The following is a 20,713-nucleotide window of genomic DNA, read 5'->3' on the forward strand; positions in this document are numbered from 1 at the left end:
CAATTCTGTAGTTCCAAAAAAGGATTACTCTTCGTATTAGAGAGAGCGGGTTTGATAGCCTTAATTTGGATATCTTCATGCCTCTGAAGTAATCTACACAGTGGATTCCAAGGTTCACTGGAATAGTTACGTGAGCGCTATACACCTGCATACCCCACAAGCCCTGGGGCTCCATAAAGATCTCATAAATACCAATTTTCGAGAGCATAGCATCATTACCTCGACCTCTCAAAAGATTTCAGCTAGGTGCATTATTATGACGCAAACAATGTCAAACATATTGCTCCAGCTTGACATTCAATTCTTGGCTTCCAATGAGGTACCACACACGTAGATGGACTCTACAGTGCACAGAGAAGTAGGATGTATACCAAGCTTGACAGGACATTTGAGCCAAAAAAAAGCCATTCCTTACGGACAGGAAACCCGGCCCTGAGCAACCCGAGCGAATGGGAGGAGAATCAAAGAGTTGGGCGATGTTGCGGTCACGTGCACTGGAAAAAGTCATCGGCATTCGGCGTCACTGCTCAGGCCTATCTCACTCCATTCATCACCTTCAACCCGCGACCCGCTCGATTCCCTCGACTCTATACCCGGCCTTTTCGCCATCGTCCAATTCGATAACACATAATGGATCACACGCGCGATCCCTGCCCATGGGTTGCCCTGAGCGACTTCGGAGGTGCCTTCTGCATGGGTGCCATCGGTGGTTCCGTCTGGCACGGTATCAAAGGTTTCCGCAATAGCCCCTACGGCGAGCGCCGGATAGGTGCGCTTACTGCCATCAAGGCGCGCGCTCCCGTTCTCGGTGGTAACTTCGGTGTTTGGGGAGGTCTTTTCAGCACAGTACGCGGTCCCTTTCTTGAGGCAGGTCTGATCATCGCTAATCATCTTCCAGTACGACTGCGCCATCAAGGGCATGCGCAAGAAGGAAGATCCATGGAACGCTATCATCGCTGGTTTCTTCACCGGTGGTTCCCTCGCCGTCCGTGGTGGTGTTAAAGCTGCCCGAAACTCCGCGATCATGTGTGCTGTCTTCCTTGCTGTCATCGAGGGTGTTGGTATTGGATTCCAGCGCATGATGGCCGATAACACAAAGCTCGAGGTATCGCCAACCAAACAATTCTGACTCTGGCGAATGCACGTTCTTGCTAACCATAACTCACTTTCAGCTCCCTCCCCCTCCTCCCTCCGACCAGAAGGCCCTCGCTTAAATACCTCCTCAACCATTTACGAAAGCGATTGACCCATCACTCCACGATTGCTGCCACACCATTCCCTCTTCTCATCCTGTCTTCATAACAACATCTCCACATTGAGTCTCTCTCCTCAGGTGTTCGGTCGGTGTCATCATTGTTCAACATGCCATAGAGATCTGTTTGCTCTTTACCCGCTTCTAATACCACCTTTGACAGACTGCGGTTTCGCGACATTGTATTTTATGGACAGCGGATTCACCCTTATGGCTGGTTCCAAGACCGGCGTGTCTGCAGCCGGGTGGCTGAACAAAACAAACCACACAGTTTTTGCTGCAAAAAAGCGTTGAAGATGTGGCCATGCTTGATTTCTTGTATATTAACTTATAGCTAACACGCACAACACGCATCTGTTCTCTATACATCACATCCTCCTGGCTTCTCGCGGGCAGCCTAAGCAACTTGAGTTACTTCCAACCTCTTTAGATCGAAAACCTCCACGTCCTCCCTTCCTTTCCCTACGCTATAAAATTCGTCCTCAGAAAACCCATGCTTGATTGAGTGCTGGCCATAATATTCCCGGCAAAAGGTGCAAGGATCCGTGTTCAACAACTACCTTCCTCGATTCTCGTCTAGCGGGCCAACCTGTCTGACTTACTACCCTACTCGACAGGCCAACGAGGTTGAACCTTCACGCCCAACCCGGCCCTTTCAACCACCTCCTTACTCCTCATTTTGGCCTCCTGAACGATTGCCTCTTCACTCATCGTCAACAGCGCTCCGTTCCGGACAACCACCTGACCATCGACCACAACAGTATCAACGTCCCGGCCTGTGGCGGTGTACACAACCGCACTGACGGGGTTGAACCATGGCTGCGTGTGGATTCCGCGCACGTCAATCGCTACAAAGTCGGCTTTCTTGCCGATCTCTAGGCTACCAATCCGGTCTTCCAAGCCAAGGGCTCGGGCACCGTTGATTGTGGCCATCTCAAGTACACTCTCTGCTGGCACGGCCGTTGGATCTTGCGATATTCCCTTGTGGATTATCGCGGCAAGCTTCATCTCCTGCAGCAGATCGCAGGTGTTGTTACATGGGGCACCATCGGTGCCTAGTCCAATATTGACTCCAGCTCGCTGAAGATCAGGAACACGGCAGATGCCAGATGCGAGCTAGATGTGAAATAAGTGGTTTTTTTGGGGCGCTGCTGTCAACACGGAACACTTACCTTTGCATTGGAGGTCGGGCAATGTGCCACATGTGTCCCCGAAGAAGAGAGAAGCCTTGACCACGATGTTAGCCAGTGCAAGTCAAGTTCGATATCAACTTCTTACTTGATATCCGAATCATCCAGGTGAACCATGTGAACAAGGACTGTGGAATCACCCAGCAAGCCAACCGAGTCACAGTATGACATCGGAGTGTGAGAGACGGACGAGAAGAAGTCACGATCGGCCTTGACTTCAGCACAATGCATGGTGATAGGGATACCCTTCTCCTTAGAAATGCTCGTCATTTCTTTGTAAAGCGCGTCGGATACTCTTGATTGTCGTTAGCACTGACTTCGTTGGTGATGGCAACTTGATACTACCTACCCTCCGGGGGTCCTAGCACCGAACCACACTCTGATTCTGTCGTTGGCTGCTCCGTTCCACTTCTCCCACATATTGACCGTGCCCAGCAGTGAGGTCTCACGGTCCTCGACGAGGCCAGGATGCATAGCCCATGCATCGTCCTGAGCGTATTTGGCAATATCCATGACGATCTTGCCGAGACAGCCACGAATGCCACTTTCTTCAACGGCACGACAGAGACCCTCGAAGCCGTATCGGTCGGCAAACTGCGATTCGTCAGATCTCTTGCGAAGAACACACAAGCGGGTATCCATGCAGGTCTCTCACCATGCTTTCCAAAAAACAAGTCGTGCCAGACTTCAGCATTTCTCCAATACTCAAGCGTGCCGCAGCGTACCCATCTTCGGCGGTGAAATTGCCTTGAAGGACCCAGATCCGCTCACACAGCCATGACACCAGCTCCAGGTCATCGGCGGTGCCTCGCAGGAGGGTCTGTGCCGTATGCATGTGGGTCGAGATCAACCCAGGAATGATGATCCGACCGGAGAGATCGCATTCCTCCTCGCCAGGATATCTCTCCTCCAGGGTCTCGGCCTTGCCAATATCTTCAATGACATTGCCAACCACACGAATCGCGCCATCCGTGATGATGCGACGCGAAGCATCAACAGTCACGATAGTGGCACGAGTATACAACATGGTGATTGTGGAAAAATAAGAGATCCAATATTTGCGGAAACAAGACAATCAGCTGTGGATCTGATTTTACAGTATAATCGAGGTATATCGTGTCCAGGACCCTGGTATTTATAAATGAAAACCGCGACATCGGAGACCGCCGATGTACGAACCCCGTCGGGTGGACGATAAGACTCTTGGCACTGAGCTTCACAATTTCTATGACATCTGCCACTATCTTCACTCATGTGCTTGACTCGCGTTCAATATGCTCAAAATGCCAGGTGCTTCCTAACTAAAAACTCTTTTTAAGCCACTGGGTCTGAGAATTACAGTATCCGAGCAGACCAGTCAGACCCCATTCCACACCCATTCCACTCTCCTTGTGTCCACCCATGGGTGCCGTGGGAGAGACATCGAAATGGCTGTTGACCCAAACGCTACCAGACTGAAGCTGGTCGGCGATACGGGTTGCCCGGTCGAAGTCTTTACTCCACACCGAAGAGCCGAGCCCAGTCTTCAGTGCGTTGGCGCGTTCAATAACATCATCCTCGTCCGACCATTTCAATACTGGCAAAATTGGAGCGAATGCCTCCTCCTGTACTACCCGAGATCCCTCTGGGGGGTTATCCACGATGGTCGGGTGGATGTAGTATCCTGAAGAACTCTCAATCGAGCCACACAGGGCGGCTTTGAGGTTCTCGGTGGACAGGGTGCTGAACAGATCCTTCGCCTTGTCGAATTGCATCTTGTTTTGAACAGGGCCGAAGAAAGTATCGGCTTCGGTGCCATCGCCAACTTTCAAGGACTTGACGAAAGTGACCAGCTTGTCCAAGAACTCGTCGTAAATGTTCTCGTGCACATAGAGTCGTTTGATCATCATACAGATCTGCGCACTGCACAGATAAGACAGGATTCCGATCTTGGGAATGATGGCATCAATGTCAACATCCTCGCAGATGATGGCTGGGTCATTGCCGCCTAGTTCGAGAGTCACACGCTTGAGCGTCTTGGCGCAGGAGGCCATCACCCGCTTTCCGGTGATTATAGAGCCAGTAAAGCTGATTTTATCAATGTCAGGGTGTTCAGTGATCATTGGCCCGAGGGTATCATCGCCACTCAGACTTTGAACCACCCCAGGAGGGAAGAATTGGATGGCAAGTTCAGCCAGCTTCAAGTCGCAGTACGGCGTAAATGGAGATGGCTTCACGATCACTGTGTTTCCAGTATAAACAGCCGAAGCGATCTTGCTGACAGCCAGAAGGATAGGGAAATTCCAAGGCACAATTGCGCCTACCACGCCGAGAGGTGTGTGGCGTTGAACAATCTTTCTATCGTCGGTCTCTTCAATGACATTGTCGGGGATCTCAATGGAGCTCAGTTCCCGAATCCAAGTACCTGCCATGCCGACCTCGGCGGAAGATTGCGACAGGGGTTTTCCTTGTTCCATGGTCAGGGTCTTAGAGAAGCCGCCGATGTTGGCTTCAATGGCGTCTGCCCACGCAGATAGGGCCTTTCGACGTTGCTCAAATGAAGTTTTGGACCAAGCCTTGAAAGCCGCTTGCGCTGCTTTGACCGCCGTATCAAGATCATCCTGGGTCGAAACAGGGACCGGAGGGTTTGGTTGACTGTTGGCGGGGTTGATGCCATGTCGGGTTTGTGATGTTTGTGTCAATTCGTTGTTGATCACATTGTGAAAAGTCTAGCGCGATGTCAGAGATTCAATCCCACCCAGGCACTGATGGATGTTATGAAACTCACAGAGAAGTCCAACTGGCCGGCCATATTGAGCTTTGTGGGATTGACTATGAAGATATTCGAGAAAAGTAGACGCCAGGAGATGATTTCCGAAGGGGAGAAGCTCTGTACATTTATTTATTTTCATGTACCCACATCAGACCATCACTCTGCGCCTTAGATGTGAACTTTGAAGGGAAAGATTCCCGGTGTCTCGGGCTGTTATGTGGAAGTTTCACACTAACTCCTACAGCTGCAGAGTCATTGGTCCCCATCAGATAGTTATGTCTTGGCGGGGTGCGGGGGTGCCCTGCCCCAAAGGCACTGGCAGCTCCGGTAAGCAACCAGGTCAGCAGCGGGCCTTCTCAAATCAGTTACACTTGCGCCACTTTCTTCTGTCTACATACGAAAGAAGCTATGATCTGCAATTGTGCATGAAACTCCTTGCCGAGTGTCGAATTTGGCGGGTCTAGAAGCCATCCACCAGTCAATGGGGGGAGGATAAAGCACCAAAGTCCACGGAGTACAGATTACGCGCAGTCTATCTTCTGAATTAAAGAGATAATTTCTGCGCCGCAACCACTAGGGTTCCTTGGGTCTTCGGAAACGATGCGAGGAGCTTTACTTTCCACATCCTAACCCTTAAGTCTACTCCGTACAGTATGAATCGAGAACGCCGTGGACCCACTCGCCTTGGTCGCTAATTATTTACCAGGCTCTTATGCTCCCAGCTCGTATTCGTCCCGCTTGTGTGGAAGTTCGGCTTCTGTACGGAGTCAGAAAGTATCTGAATTTAGTATAGAGACTGTGGAGTATCGGTTAGATGGTCGCCAGTCTAAATCATCGAGCGAAGAGAGCAAGAACGTAGCGTACTCCGCATGTATTGTCGGAGACCTGGGGAAAGAAGGGGGAAGAGAGAGAGAGAGAGAGAGAGAGAGAGAGAGAGAGAGAGAGAGAGAGATCTAACTTGATCTATCTACACCAGCGGGGACCCTGCAAACCAGGCAAACACCGGCGAAAAACTACTCCGTGTGATGGATCATGACCTATAAATACCAATGGACATTTTGAAGACTAACTGTCCTAGTGAATATGCGATATCCCTCTAGGGCTGGAGTGTGGAGGTATAAGCGGTGTTGCTGCCGAAAGGCATCCAAACACATGCACGGGCCATGTGACATCACAGGCACTCAGCATCATTCCAACATTTCCCTTCTGCATCATCCAGACATATCTTCAATCTACATCCCTGTCTTCGCCAATCAGTCATCAAGATATCATTGTCTATCAATGATGAGGGAGAGGATATACGCACGCTCACTGGAGTACGACTATGATCATCATTCGGATGACGCGCCGGTCGAACGCCGCTGCTGTCAACATGTCGATCTGCAATCTTTGAAGGCGAAATGGTGCTTGGCGTACGTACCATATGCTGTTTACCTGTACACTGTTCCTCGTCTTCTGTTATTTAAGCACCCTAAATCTCCTTGGTTGACTGCATATCATACACCCAATCCCATCTTTCATATACAAACTCGTCTGAGCTATTTCGTACCTTAATCCAATCCTACTAGTACTCTACCGAGATACCTATCAAAATGTTCCATCGACGTCGCCCAGCAACAACAACCACTCGCACTTCCAAGCCAACGTTGATGACCCGACTGAAGGGTCGCAACGCAAGATCTCGAACGGTGAAGACTACAACCACCACTGAGCCAACCTACGGCCATGGTCACACCAACGGCCGCAGTGGCCATGCCTACGCCACGACCCCTGCGCATCATCACCGACGCAAAACAAGTCTAGGTGATAAGGTATCTGGGGCCATGTTGAAGTTGAAAGGCTCATTGACGCATCGCCCCGGCGTGAAGGTAAGGGCTAGCTCAATAGCCTTTCCAAGAAGGACACTTTTATTGACTTTTCTTTCCCAACAAGGCTGCCGGAACTCGCAGAATGCATGGAACTGATGGACGTGGAAGTCACGCACCTCGTGTTTACTGAGTGATACCCATACTTGTATATTATTATGCGTCACGAATATTTGCACTGTAACGAAGTCAAAGATATGATCTGTTGAATATGTACTTGATTTACTACAACTTGTGTAAAGCTTAATGTTACAAATTTCCAGGCAATGAGGCCATTGTGCATGATATCTCAAGATAGCCTGCCGACAGCGATTCTGAGGAGAATTGAGAGCGCCCAGGTCCCATCAATGGAAGCGCTTCACTTCCAAAATCTTTACTCACTGTATCGATTCTTCAATTATAGGGAATCGGGGCGCGCGACTCAAAAGTTCCCGTCCTTCGGGGAAATCTTCAACTCGCCCTTCGTCTTCCCACAAGGCAGCCAACACGAGTCGAGTGCCCTTCCAGGGTTGGCGGGAATGCTGCACCGCAAAATTCTGTGATAATCATTAGTGTCTGGAACCACTGAAGCACGGTTCTCAAATTGAAGTGCAACGCACGTCAAGTATCACCAGATCCCCCTGGTTCCATGTGATATCCACTGCGCTCCGCTCTGCAATATCTAACAATAGATCCAAATCCTTTACATCCATGGGTGTGCCATCGCCGAATTGAGGCGGAGGGTGATAGGATCCGTCATCACCACGGAATGGTGGTCTAGTCGCTCCATGATGTCTGCTGCGACCCCAGGCAGAAGTGATGTTCCCAAAGAAGATCGGAGCTCCGGTGGGCTGGTGGATGCGGATGGCTAGGGCTTTGTTAGTTGGTAATCAACCCCCCATTCAAGCAATGCTAACCAGGAACCACATGTGTCACACTCAAGCTGCCATCATCATGCCACTCAAATCTGTCACTGTGGCGTCTCACTTCCGCTTCAATCTTTTGTCTCGCTGTATCTTCGTCATCCTCATCCTTGACGTGTACTCCATAAGCTTCTCGGATGCTCGCGCCTGTATTGGAGATCACCTGATTGACTGTATAACGGTATGTGTATTTGACCCCCAGCTTTTGCAATTTCTCAACAAAGTGAGGTGCCAGTACTGATAAACGGTATACCACGTATATTGAGGAGGTGATTGGAGTGGCCCCACCCTCGGTGGGAATTTCGAGTGCGCTGAAAGTCAGCCAGGATGGGTTTATGGTCGACCAACCGTACTCGTTATGGGGCCAAATGGGAAGCTCTGGTGGTCCTTCATTCGCAGTCTTAACATTTGGGGCCAGTACTGTTCTCAGTGGAGGACGCCCTACTTCAACGTGAGGTTGTAAACCGAAGGCATGGGCGACTTTGCTGTAGTCGGAAGGGGTTTTCAGAGGAAGACCACGAATAAGAATGGCACCTCCGTGGCTCTTCACAAGTTCTCGGAGTTGGCCACTCTGTGAAAACGTGCGGATCAAAGACACAGCTTGTGGGATGGTTTCTATGTCGACAACTTTGATGGCAGCAGGGAAAGGGGCACTCCAAGGTAGACCGAAGTCTCTTGTATCTTTCTGTCCATCAAAACTGAACGGCTCAAATGGATTTTGCGTCTGATCCTGCGATTTGGCCGTGAATGGTGGAAAGTTGTTCTCGCCATTTGGAATGTCATTCTGTGCGGTTTGGGTTGATCTTGTCATGATATATGTGACCTCGATGCGTGTGATTCAATGATCTGGAACAAACAACTCTAGGTCCACGGGTAGATAGAAGCAAATGTCTTTGAGCTGCGAAAACCAAATACTTCAGCAGTGACTTTCATTGCGATTTGTTGACTCAGGCTTGTTGATTTGGGTAAGCTCGGGAAAGCGCCGCTCATTGCGCAAGTGCTCGGCTCCCTTGCATCATTGTAGCTTGAATAACATGATTTACGCCCAAACCCCTTGTAATCTATTCATCTTGATTTCCTGTTACTTTTCAATTACGCGAGTTGTTCACGCCATAGCCAATTGAAAACTATCAGGTCCGCGCTTTGGAAACTTATCTCTAGTAGCGCCTTACCACTATCGTCATACAGTCGGCGAAGATCCGAACGCTCACGTTCAGATGAATTAAGAGAAGCCCCTCATTGGCAAATTAATGAGCGAAGACGTGACTTTCGCGTGTTATTGTTATCTTTGACGGGGCCATCTTGTCCAGAGGGCAGTCGGTCCTCATCCGCTTTGAAGTTTTGGACCAACCTTGGCAAGGGATCTCCTGGTATATATTAGGAGCAGTCTCGAGCATGCTTAAAATTGAACATTAACTGTATTTCGTTGGCATTTCTATGTCGTTTATTAAAAACGGCGCGACAAAGCGAACAACTGTCTCAAAATGGGCATTGATGATCTTCCTCGTGATGCGGTAGCAGAGATCCAAAGCTCCACGGTTGAAACAGAGAAGCAACCATTCTATCGGAAAGTGTTTTTTCAGGCCACTGTCGTGGGCATATGCGCTTTTCTTGCGCCTGGTCTTTACAATGCAATGCAATCCACAGGGGCAGGAGGTCAACAAACACCATATCTCGTGATGTGAGTCAAATCTCTAAATACCTACTCACTACGTTTAGTTATGTTAACAGTGGAGAAAAGGGCGGCCAACTCGGTCCTTGGTGTGATGATGGTTGTGACATGCCTTTCGGGGAGCTTGGTAGCGAATCGTGTAGGTTTGAAAAGCGCGCTGATTCTGGGCACGACTGGGTATTGTGTGTATGCGGCTTCGCTCTATACTAGCAACCGATATGGAACTGAATGGTTTGTCTACCTTGGAGCAACGGCTTGCGGTATAACAGCTGGGATCTTCTGGGCAGCCGAGGGAGCAATCATGATAAGCTGTGCGTTTTCTATCAAAGATGAGAGCCTTATAAAGAACCGAGCTGATAAAGCAGCAGACCCGATTGACTCGCAGCGAGGTAGATATTTGGCATACTGGCTTGCTTTTCGAAACGTTTGAACCTCCTTTTCCAAGTATTTGGGAAGCCGAGTACTGAAATTCAACAGAGCGGATCAATTGTTGGTGGCATTATCAATCTCGCATTCAGTCGGTCTCACCGGAGTCTTTCAAGAGCCATTCCAAAAGCTAACCTGCTTGTAGATTTCTCAGGGAAAACCACAGGAAAACTTGACTGGAGAACATTTATTGTATTTGTGGCACTGCGTCAGTCTCTTTGGGGTCATTGTGAGCTGATCAGAGATTGACTTTCATTCAGAATGCCTGGCACCCTTCGCCGCATTGTTGCTCTCCCCTGCCGACAAAGTCATACGCGCAGATGGCCAAAAGGTCAAAACCGCGAAAAGGATCAAGACAATTGACGAGTTCAAGGAGATCCTCAAAATTCTGATCCGCAAAGATTTTCTTCTTGTGTAAGTCGCATCCCTCTGAAATCTAGTTGGGTGCATATTGATCACGGTCGCATAGTGTCCCATTCTTCTTTTATGCCACATTCTTGCTTTCTTACGCCGGCTCGTACCTTTCGCTTTACTTTAGCGTGCGCGCGAGAGCGCTAGCCTCGCTCATTGCTGCACTAGGTCAAATCACTGCCAACCTTTTCTTTGGATCTTTCCTTGACTGGAATCGATTCACCTTGGACCAACGGGCCCGTTACTCGTATATTTTTATCATGGTTCTTTTTGGAGGAACGTGGATATGGGGAGCCGTTGTGCAGCACGGCTACGAGATACATGCCCCCAAGCTAGATTGGGCTGATCCTGGCTTTGGTCGGGGATGGGCATTCTATATTATGATGCAGGTCAACTTGTACGTCCTGACCGTTCATTCGAGAGAACTTCCAAGGTTGGATTATCGTGAGCTAACTTGGCAGTGCCCTGGCATATAACTATGGATATTGGCTAGCAGGCTATATGGCTCGTGACCCCGCTGAGATTGTACGGTTAACTTCGACTGTACGTGCAGTTGAAGCAGCCGGCGGGGCTGTTGCATCTGGCATAAGTTCTACTCACGCACCAGTCAGTTTATCCCAGTGCTACTTCATGCCTTGGAATGCGTATAGCAGGCAGTTCTCTGACACTCTGCATAGCTTATTGCTGCGATGGGTGTTAACTTTGGACTTTGGGCAATTGCTTTGATACCAACCTATTTGGTTACCCGGAAGATCGGGATAGTCAAAGAGGGATTTGATTCTGAGATCTATGATTCATCGGTGGCGAAGAACTCTGATCATCAGGCTCAGCGAGACACGACTGTCAAAACTGACAGTACTTGAAAGGATTCATGGATAGTGGGAGACGACGCAGTGTGTTGGGTTACAACTCTTCGAAGGTTTTTGAAATCCCCTTTCCCACAAAGTTTGTGAGAGTATTGGGAGAGTCGGCTCCATGGTTCTTTTTTCAACCCGTGGAATTCAACTCTATACACACACTAGGGGGACTGAACATTCCACTAGGTATATGCAGTAGGGATAGTTTCATTATTTGAAAAAAAGTGCCAACATCTGGGTGGATGGAATATGTAAAAATACACAAGGTGCTCAATAAACGTAGCGGAAGTTCAGATTTTCCCTGTCTGTCTTGTCTTCAAAGGCATGAACCAAGTTTGGATCAGCCGCGGTGAGCCCGGCCTCGGCCAGAATCTTGTCCTTTTTAGCATTCTCGCGTTTCAAATGGAAGCGAAGGTATACAACCGCGGCAACCATACAAGCGTAGCATGCCAGGTGAACACTCCATGCAATATGGTATCGTGGAGCATCCCAGTCAAGGAAAACCTGAGGACCTGGTCGATGTTAGTTGAGTTCAACCCCATGACTGAATTAACGGTGCTTACCAATAGCATTTCCAGTAGCCCATGAGATGAAAGTTGCAGCAACCACCGTAGACTTCTTGGTTGCGCCAGCAATATTACGAGATACCATGGACAATGTGAGAGTCTGAGCCGACCAGAAGGACATCGTGATATAGTAACTGATAAGAAGTCCAACTTTGGTTGACAACGTAGTGTTTTCGACTGTGATCAACACGATGGTTCCAATGAAAGACCTGCATGATATTAGTTCACGTCCCTCGGGTGATTAAAGAATGGAGTACTTACGGGATGATAAAGCACAACATGATAAGTGTGTTCTGGCCTGTTTTCTTGACGAGCCATGCAGAACCAAGCAAAATCGCGATGATGTACGCACCCAGAACCATTGCAAGCAGTTGGGTCTGCAGAGTGGTAAAGTTGAAGCTGGAGACAATGATGCCAAAGAATGCACCCAAGCCACTAGTGGGAAGAGTGGTGAACATCTGCACAGCACAGTAACACCACATTTGAGGGTCGCGCAATGCTTCCCACATCTGGTATGAGCGGAACTTTCTGTTTTGAATACCGGTCTGGTTGGAGCGGAGGCGTTCCACCATCAGCCGCTTATCTTCCTCGCTGAAGCACTTGGCACGCATAGGGGAATCTGGCATCCACCAAATAACGAACAAGCCCCAGATAACAGAAATTACTCCGTATGTCATGAACAGAGCTTGCCAAGATTTGAGTGCCTTGTCGCCTCCGATAAGGGTAAAGCAGTAGGCCAGCAAGCCACCAACGATCTGCTGTGCACCGTTCATCATATACCTATGCCGTATAAGTCACATATCTTGATTGATTGGCATTGTCTTGACTTACCAGTAGGTGACAGTGGCTGCCTGTTCCTCTCTCTTATACCACATTGATGACAAAGTCACAAAAATGGGTTGGCAGCATGCCTCGAAGATACCTAGCAGTGTTCGGACGGTAACAAGGCCAGCGAAGTTGTGACAGGCTGCATGAAGAGCCAAAATAGCGCCCCAAAGACAGATGTTGATACCCAGGTATTTACCGATCGGGACCCTCTGGATGATCCAGTTGGTAGGGTATTCAACGGTCAGGACAGCGATGTAGATACAAGTGGTCAGCCAGGAGTACTATCAGCCGCCAATATTAGTATGCAAAGTTGGTTCTCAATTCAATGATTGGGCTTACCTTTTGACCATCCTCCAAGTTGGCATCCTTCTTGATACCCATGATGGCAGAAAACGACATTGTGCCTTTGTCAAGGGCTTGCAGAAAGTATGTGCAGATCATGATAACAAGGACACGACGATCGATAAGTTTTTTTAACCGACGGTTTGTTTCCTCGTCAATTTCGACCTGGCCGTGCGCAGCGTAGGCTTGAATCTCCTTGTCAACGCGTGTTATGTCCATATTGTCTTTCGCAAGGTCATCGGGGCCCGAGAGAACCTTCTCAACATGCGATATGTCCTGTTTGTTCTTGTATTCTCCCATGTCAACATCTTTGAAACCCCTTTCCTGGCTGGATGCAACTTCGATTCCCTGTTCAAGAGGCACCGCTTCAATCCCCTGTTGGGGTGTGAGCTCGATGCTCCGTTGAGGATGGTCGTCCTTGGTCATTGCGAGGACTGGGAGAACACAAAGCACAGGGGTATAGGCTGCGACGAGATCCAGAATCGAGGTAGGCTGGGTGACCTACTCGACCTTATAGTGGACCGCCTTTTGTCAGGACCGTGCATATTCTTGCGGCCAAAAGGGCTCTAACCAAAAACGCAAGGATTGATTAAACGAGTCATGTGGCTCGATCCCAGCATATACTATTAACCGAAAGCCAAAAGAAGTCAAGACAGAGTCCAAGCAGCGCCCCCGTCTTGTTGTTCCCCGGGTTTTCTTGGCGAAAAGAGGGGCATGCTAGTGTCTCTCCGTGCTGGGGGTCGAAGTCCGGGGATGCACTAACCCGAACCCTGACACTGTCGGCTCGCTTGGTGCAGTGGGTCCGATGGGAAAGGGATTGAAAGGCACGTTGGGGGATGTTGGGGGTGTGGAACTTCGGCCCCTTCTTGACCGAGTTGAGCTTGGCCCGCGCGGGGATCTTTGGTGGCGCTCAACTTCACAGCCTATTAGTGGAAGAACTTCCACCTGAAAGACTTTTATGAGTCTTCAGACTGCCGGACATCAGCCTAATTCTACTCAATTTCTCTTTCCGTCAAAAAGGTCTGATTGGCGCTATCCTCTACAATGTCCTCTAAGCCTACGGGTCCCGAAATTCACAAGGCCGTCAACCTTTTGATTGACAATTTGGTCAACATCAAAGATGAGACTGGCAAGTTTCTACTCCCTCTGCCCGATGGGCGAATTATCGACACAAAATCGTGGCATGGGTGGGAGTGGACACACGGGATCGGGCTGTACGGCGTGTGGAAATACTATGAGTTGACCGGCGAAGAGAGATTGTTGCAAATTATCGAAGAATGGTTCGCAGCCCGTTTCGCGGAGGGTGGTACGACGAAAAACATCAACACCATGGCGGTCTTTTTGACGCTTGCCTACGTGTACGAAAAGACCGGCAATGTCACTTACTTGCCGTGGCTCGACGCCTGGGCCGAATGGGCCATGTACGAATTGCCACGCACCCGTTACCGTGGCATGCAGCACATCACATACATTACAGAGAACTATCAGCAGCTCTGGGATGATACTCTTATGATGACTGTGATGCCCCTGGCGAAGATCGGCAAACTTTTGAATCGCCCTGAATATATTGCCGAGGCCAAGAAGCAGTTCCTGACACACATCAAATACCTTTTCGACACCAAGACGGGTCTTTGGTTCCATGGCTGGACCTTTGAAGATGGAGGACACAATTTTGCCGATGCGCGCTGGGCTCGTGGAAACAGTTGGGTCACCATCGTGATTCCAGAGTTTATCGAACTTCTTGAGCTCCAGCCAGATGATCCCATTCGTCTCCACTTGATTGATACTCTTGAGGCACAATGTGAGGCGCTTCAGCGTTTGCAGTCCTCCTCTGGCTCGTGGCACACTCTACTTGACCACCCCGACTCTTACTTGGAAGCCTCTGCGACCGCAGGGTTTGCGTATGGTATTCTGAAAGCCGTGCGCAAGAGATATATTGGCCCCCAATACCGCTCAGTCGCTGAAAAGGCCATCACCGCTGTGATCGGGCATGTGGATGAGAGTGGTGAATTGCAAAACACGAGCTTCGGGACAGGAATGGGTGACTCGTTCGATTTTTACAAGCAGATTCCGCTGACATCAATGCCTTACGGTCAGGCCATGGCAATCATGGCATTGGGTGAAGCTTTGAGGGACCTTTTGTAAGAACTGAAGCCCTTGAAATCGGAAGGGTCCTGCATGCCCAACTGGAAGAGGCGGCGTGAGATTATCTGAATCATTTATAGATTTGTACATATTGATTGAACCTTTCCGGACAAATGATCTTAATATAGATAGGTACCTAGCAAATGGAACACCGCTGCCGTTTCTTTCTCGGGGATCTCGCCGTCAAAACCCCCAAAACAATGCCAAGGGCGCCTCCTGAGACTGAGTGATGTTTGAGAATGGTGGAGCTCCATCTATTCCGGAACAAAATCCCTACTCCCGCATCTTCATTGCCTGTTTTTTATCCTCACCTCTCGTTGAGTGGTGTTCCTGGGCTATCTTGACACGGAGTCGGCGCGACATCCGATAGTGGCGTTGTCACTTTCCAGGAGACTACATACACCTCACCCTGTCGGATTTCATGCAGGATCCTCACTTTAATCTTGCTAAATTGACCCGAAACAAGTCTTATTGGCTAGCGAGTGTGTCACCTTTTCTCGTGGCTCCAAGGTTTCAGGTTCATCTACGGCGGCATGGAACTATTGACAAGAAGGCACTTTCTTCGGCCACTATAAAGATGGCCATCTCTCGTGTCTCTTGCAAGTTTTGCTATTCCCTTCAAGATTGTGAATCTGCTTAAGAGCGCTCTCCGACGATCGCAAGTGCTATAACTGTGTTCAGCGATTCTACATCAATTCACAATGTATGCCCTCCTCGCGCCTGCCCTCTTCATCTCCTTGGTGGCAGCGCATGGCCATGTCACGAACATAGTGGTTAATGGCGTCTCTTTCGATGGATGGGATATTGGTAGCTACCCATACACAGATTCACCGCCCACGGTGGTAGCTTGGGGTACACCAAACACTGCCAATGGGTTTATCGAGCCTGGTATGTGATCTGTTTCCTCTCGGTCATAACATAGCTCGTTTGCTGACTCCATAACGAGATGGGTACACGACTTCGGATATCATTTGCCATAACAATGCTACCAATGCCAAAGGGCATGCAGTTGTAGCTGCAGGTGACAGAGTATTTCTGCAATGGACCGACTGGCCCGACTCTCACCACGGACCTGTCATTGACTACCTTGCCAGCTGCGGCGCAGGCGGTTGCGAGACTGTGGATAAAAACAAGCTTGAATTCTTCAAGATTGATGGTGTCGGTCTGGTTGACGACATAACGGTACCCGGGACCTGGGGCGACGACCAGCTTATTGATCAAGGCTCGTCATGGATGGTTGAAATTCCCTCGAGCATCGCAGCGGGCTATTACGTCTTGAGACATGAGTTGTACGTGGAACTAGCTCCATGTTTCTAACCAAGATGCTGACTGTCCTATCCAGGATTGCACTCCACAGTGCAGGCACCGAGGGCGGAGCACAGAATTACCCACAGTGCTTCAATCTCCAGGTCACTGGCTCAGGCTCAGATGTACCGGCGGGTGTTCTGGGCACGAAGCTGTATAGCCCGACGGACCCAGGTATTCTCGTCAACATTTACACCTCGTTGTCAACTTATGTGGGTTTCAACTTCTCCTGGCAGGATTTGATCGAACTTTTATTTCCCCTCGCTCTTGGTTGCTAACATTCGTGCCACCAGGTTGCCCCAGGGCCAACCCTCTACAGCGGTGCAGTCTCTATCACCCAGACTACATCCGCAATTACAGCCACAGGCACCCCAGTCACTGGTTCGGGCGCTGTAACGAGTGCAACAAGTGCAACAAGTATTGAGCCCGTTGCTACTACGACTCCAATCTCCAAAGCGACCACAACAGTCGCACCCATCGCCACTGTTCGCCCTACGACTTTAGTGACTATCTCTGGTAAACCTACTTCGACCGTCGCGACGCACGCAGACACCACTGCGCCAACAGTTGCAACCACCGCATCTGCCGCTGCAGGTGGGTCACAAGCTGTCTATCAGCAATGTGGAGGAATCAATTGGAAAGGTGCCACTGCCTGTGCATCACCAGCGGCGTGCTCTTCGATGAACCCGTACTACTCTCAGTGCGTGCCGACCGCTGCATAGACACGGTGTGCTAGATTGAGATTTGGTTCAAAATGTCCGCCAAGTGAAAGCCAGTCTAGTTACTTGTGTAGTTATTTTAATTGAGCGTTAGGATATATCACATTGAGTTAGGCATACCTAGGTAATGAAATCACCGAGAGAAGTGTCGAATGTGTCCTGGAGGCACGCGTAAAACATCAAAATGAAACGCGTCGGAAACCGACCTACTAACCAAGTTGGGCTAGCGTGCCAAGGAATTTGGGGTTATTCGCGGGCTTTCCACTTCCTCCCCTTCTGTTTGTATTGTGTTGAGATGGCATCTCCCAGGGTAGATCTCCCCGGGGGTTATATTCTTCTAGAGGGATACCCATCAGTTCCAGATTACCTTGGACTTCGTTCCATCTCAGGCTTATCGCCCAAGACCCCATCTCAAGCTGCTGCAGTGGCTACAGGCAGTTGGTACGGGTGCTACATCACATTCAAGGATGATCCGCGCCCAGTTGGAATGGGCCGGATCATAGGAGACGGTGGCTGGTAACGATTTCCACTTTACTTTTATGTGATTCCACTAAGCCTCAACAAAGGTACTTTCACATAGCCGACATGGCTGTACATCCTGAACATCAAAAACGAGGGCTCGGTGACGCTATTGTGAAGGCGCTACTCCAAAAGATCAAGCAGGAGGCGCCGGAGGACGGAACACCTTATATCTCACTGCTCGCCGATGGACCGGGACGTCGGTTGTACGAGAAGAACGGTTTCGTGGAGACCGCACCGCATTCACTGGGCATGATGCTGAACTGAGTATATATGGCTGTCATGAGCATTCGGAAAATATCCACACCAAATCAACTGAATATCGACATTGTCTGTTACGAGATGGGAACTCAAAACCCGCACCGGAAATCTAGACCCTCAGTCCTTGTTTCTCTGCTTCAATCTCACTTTTTAGAGTTATCTGCTTCGTTCGCCAACTCGGCAGTGATTCCATTTTCTGCGTGATACTCTCAAATTTCTCGGTCTTTAGTCCCATCCAGCGCTCTACGATCGGGTCCACCCTTCGGCGCCACCTGGCCCGAGTGCGGGGGTTCCCGTGTTTGCCACCCTGTCACGGACCATTCGAACTGCAAATGCAACAGGAACGGGGCCATATCTGGTTTCTCATCGGCCCGCCCGATGGACCCGAGTCGGAGCTCGACCTATGGCTACTGTGGTCTCATGCTCTTACTCGCAGTCTTCAACCCCGAACCCCCGATTTCCGTTTGCAAATTATCTGAATTGATTGGCCAATCCTGATTACGGGGAAGGCAGATCCAGCATCATGCCTGTCGATCACGCGTCGTTGTTAAGAAATGACCAAGGCTAAGAACTGCTGCAGCCTGCCGGTCTGTGTGCTTTCACAACCTTCCAGGGAAATCACCTATCGACTCCTGCAAAGTGCATCTGTTGAGGAGAAAACACAGTTTGGAAATCTCACTAAACTCCAAGATGTTTCGGCATAGTTTCAGAGGAAGGTCTCTCATATCCGCAGTCACGGCAGCCTCCTGTCAAGCATTTCTGCTGCTTGGCTATGATCAAGTGAGTCAACCATGACATGAGTCTCAATGCAAAACAAAACACTGAAACCTGTTCCCTGCCACAAGGGCGTCATGTCGGGCTTAGTAGGGGCAGATAATCGATTCGGTCGTGACTTCAACAACCCAGATGCTGCATTACAAGGCGACATCGTAGCCCTTTATGACATCGGCTGTATCATTGGCTCCATTTTAGTCTTTTGTATTGGGGAAAAATTCGGACGACGATGGATGCTCATGGGGGGTGGGATCATCATGATTTTGGGCACCATTATTTTGGCTTCTTCCACCACAGTTGCACAGCTGATTGTTGGTCGGATTGTTACTGGGGTGGTTTGTCAAGCCCACAAACTCTCTTTTTGTTACTCTATTGACATTTTCCAAGGGGGATGGAATGAACAGCAGCACTGCCCCTGTTTATCAGAGCGAGGTTGCTCCCTCGGAAATTCGTGGAACTCTTCTGACTCTGCAAGGAACCATGACAATTCTTGGACTCTGCATTGGTACAGTATCTGGTCTATCATTCGTTGCTCCTTTCTGACCAGACTTTGCTTTGCTTTTCTAGCCTACTGGCTTGATTACGGAACCATTTTTACCGACTCGTCATTGCAATGGCGCTTCCCTCTTGCATTCCAGGCCGTTTTTGCGGTCTGCCTAGTGCTACAGGTCATCGGACTCCCCGAAACACCCAGATGGCTCACGAAGAATGATCGATACGAGGAAGCCCGTGATGTTATTGCCGCAATCAATGACCTTTCAATTGACGATCCTACCGTGATACAGGCGCTGGCCGATATTGAAAAGGCAGTCCATGAGGATATACAAGGTGATCAAGTGGGCTGGCGGGATTTCTTCTCCCACGGTAAATTGCAAAATTGGCGACGATTGCTCTTAATCATATTCATCGAAATCATGCAGCAATTTACCGGTTCAAACATGATGTTGGTGGTCACCCATTCTTTCTCAGGGTTTTACTAATAAATACAGCAACTACTATGCCCCCACTGTCTATACAGATGCACTTCACATGTCCAGAAACATGTCAATAATCTTATCTGGGTGCACATCACTTGCATACCTTGTCGGCTCTGCTCTTCCTCTCCTAATGATGGACAAGTTTGGACGACGCGTGCTACTCATTGTGTCTGCGGCTGGGCTTTCGTTCTGCTTTATGATGGTCGCTATACTCCTCTCATTCAACAAAGTACAGGATGCATATGGCGCCACTGCATTTATCTTCCTGTTTCAAATCTTTTATGGTCTTGGGTGGCTACCTGTCCCTTGGTTTTATCCATCCGAGGTAAGATGTTTCTGAATTTTGTCGGCTGATGATTGTGTGCTAACATATAAGTTAGATCAGTACAACCTCTCTAAGGTCCAAGAGCGCAGCGATTGCTTCCGCCTTTAATTGGTTGTCTGTGTTCGCAGTAGTGAAACTTACCCCGATCGCCATCCGTGAGTTCTCTTTCCCATTCTTTCAATGCTGCCTACTCTAGCTACCGTCGGTGTATTGTCGCTTACTTTCAATGCCCAGAGAACATCAATTGGCGCGTTTTTGTCATCTTCGCTGTTCTCAACTTCCTGTGGATTCCAATTGTGTTTTTCTTCTATCCAGAGACGAAAGGACTTGAGCTCGAAGACATCAATTTGATCTTCGCCAAAGGCGGTTTCACTGGGGGCGTCTTTTCTTCAAGGGGCCGACCAGTTGTCCCTCACCAACACGCCCAAGAGACTGAGCTGGAAAGCAAACAGCACACAGAAACAATCGAAAATGTTGTGGCCAGTTGAATACTGCTACAGATGACGACAAAGTCTCGGCTTGTCCATACATTATGGTTTTCCTATGCTAAGTGGTGGTGGAATAAAATGGGTTAGAAGCAATTACATTTGTTCCTTCAAGTAAACCAAGCTCAAAATGCTACTAT

At 49.3% G+C, this 20,713-nt stretch overlaps 11 protein-coding genes across 11 annotated transcripts; 7 read left to right on the top strand and 4 right to left on the bottom strand.

Annotated features, from left to right (window-relative positions):
* Positions 1-630: 630 nt before the first annotated feature.
* N7506_002728 (mitochondrial inner membrane translocase subunit) lies at positions 631-1,214 on the top strand (the record flags this gene model as incomplete). Its single annotated transcript, XM_056952023.1, has 3 exons — positions 631-846; positions 899-1,105; positions 1,173-1,214. The coding sequence occupies 3 exons, from the start codon at positions 631-633 to the stop codon at positions 1,212-1,214; spliced, it is 465 nt and encodes a 154-aa protein (XP_056815174.1).
* Positions 1,215-1,858: 644 nt separating this feature from the next.
* N7506_002729 (amidohydrolase) lies at positions 1,859-3,469 on the bottom strand (the record flags this gene model as incomplete). The annotated part of the gene is made up of 5 exons (XM_056952024.1): positions 1,859-2,368; positions 2,425-2,479; positions 2,531-2,737; positions 2,792-3,036; positions 3,098-3,469. The coding sequence occupies 5 exons, from the start codon at positions 3,467-3,469 to the stop codon at positions 1,859-1,861; spliced, it is 1,389 nt and encodes a 462-aa protein (XP_056815175.1).
* A 274-nt stretch (positions 3,470-3,743) lies between these two features.
* Positions 3,744-5,233, bottom strand: N7506_002730 (aldehyde dehydrogenase family protein; the record flags this gene model as incomplete). The annotated part of the gene is made up of 2 exons (XM_056952025.1): positions 3,744-5,150; positions 5,210-5,233. The coding sequence occupies 2 exons, from the start codon at positions 5,231-5,233 to the stop codon at positions 3,744-3,746; spliced, it is 1,431 nt and encodes a 476-aa protein (XP_056815176.1).
* Positions 5,234-6,786: 1,553 nt separating this feature from the next.
* On the top strand, positions 6,787-7,192 carry N7506_002731 (uncharacterized protein; the record flags this gene model as incomplete). Its single annotated transcript, XM_056952026.1, has 2 exons — positions 6,787-7,062; positions 7,127-7,192. The coding sequence occupies 2 exons, from the start codon at positions 6,787-6,789 to the stop codon at positions 7,190-7,192; spliced, it is 342 nt and encodes a 113-aa protein (XP_056815177.1).
* Positions 7,193-7,436: 244 nt separating this feature from the next.
* Positions 7,437-8,772, bottom strand: N7506_002732 (uncharacterized protein; the record flags this gene model as incomplete). The annotated part of the gene is made up of 3 exons (XM_056952027.1): positions 7,437-7,595; positions 7,659-7,906; positions 7,956-8,772. 3 exons carry the CDS (start codon positions 8,770-8,772, stop codon positions 7,437-7,439), a joined length of 1,224 nt encoding a protein of 407 aa, XP_056815178.1.
* A 673-nt stretch (positions 8,773-9,445) lies between these two features.
* Positions 9,446-11,333, top strand: N7506_002733 (uncharacterized protein; the record flags this gene model as incomplete). The annotated part of the gene is made up of 9 exons (XM_056952028.1): positions 9,446-9,642; positions 9,703-9,944; positions 10,002-10,057; positions 10,111-10,150; positions 10,205-10,267; positions 10,320-10,473; positions 10,529-10,867; positions 10,932-11,076; positions 11,148-11,333. 9 exons carry the CDS (start codon positions 9,446-9,448, stop codon positions 11,331-11,333), a joined length of 1,422 nt encoding a protein of 473 aa, XP_056815179.1.
* A 264-nt stretch (positions 11,334-11,597) lies between these two features.
* Positions 11,598-13,489, bottom strand: N7506_002734 (uncharacterized protein; the record flags this gene model as incomplete). Its single annotated transcript, XM_056952029.1, has 5 exons — positions 11,598-11,839; positions 11,891-12,102; positions 12,155-12,673; positions 12,725-13,002; positions 13,061-13,489. The coding sequence occupies 5 exons, from the start codon at positions 13,487-13,489 to the stop codon at positions 11,598-11,600; spliced, it is 1,680 nt and encodes a 559-aa protein (XP_056815180.1).
* Positions 13,490-14,107: 618 nt separating this feature from the next.
* On the top strand, positions 14,108-15,208 carry N7506_002735 (glycoside hydrolase family 88/105 protein; the record flags this gene model as incomplete). Its single annotated transcript, XM_056952030.1, has 1 exon — positions 14,108-15,208. The coding sequence occupies one exon, from the start codon at positions 14,108-14,110 to the stop codon at positions 15,206-15,208; it is 1,101 nt and encodes a 366-aa protein (XP_056815181.1).
* Positions 15,209-15,909: 701 nt separating this feature from the next.
* On the top strand, positions 15,910-17,235 carry N7506_002736 (putative endo-1,4-beta-glucanase; the record flags this gene model as incomplete). The annotated part of the gene is made up of 4 exons (XM_056952031.1): positions 15,910-16,096; positions 16,155-16,497; positions 16,551-16,725; positions 16,807-17,235. 4 exons carry the CDS (start codon positions 15,910-15,912, stop codon positions 17,233-17,235), a joined length of 1,134 nt encoding a protein of 377 aa, XP_056815182.1.
* A 582-nt stretch (positions 17,236-17,817) lies between these two features.
* N7506_002737 (GNAT family N-acetyltransferase) lies at positions 17,818-18,018 on the top strand (the record flags this gene model as incomplete). The annotated part of the gene is made up of 1 exon (XM_056952032.1): positions 17,818-18,018. The coding sequence occupies one exon, from the start codon at positions 17,818-17,820 to the stop codon at positions 18,016-18,018; it is 201 nt and encodes a 66-aa protein (XP_056815183.1).
* A 684-nt stretch (positions 18,019-18,702) lies between these two features.
* On the top strand, positions 18,703-20,576 carry N7506_002738 (sugar porter family MFS transporter; the record flags this gene model as incomplete). Its single annotated transcript, XM_056952033.1, has 7 exons — positions 18,703-18,792; positions 18,858-19,121; positions 19,174-19,291; positions 19,354-19,729; positions 19,776-20,088; positions 20,144-20,243; positions 20,323-20,576. 7 exons carry the CDS (start codon positions 18,703-18,705, stop codon positions 20,574-20,576), a joined length of 1,515 nt encoding a protein of 504 aa, XP_056815184.1.
* Positions 20,577-20,713: the final 137 nt, after the last annotated feature.

Source organism: Penicillium brevicompactum (assembly GCF_028827555.1).
Source record: "Penicillium brevicompactum strain IBT 35665 chromosome Unknown utg000001l_segment0_segment1, whole genome shotgun sequence".
Lineage (NCBI taxonomy): Eukaryota > Fungi > Ascomycota > Eurotiomycetes > Eurotiales > Aspergillaceae > Penicillium > Penicillium brevicompactum.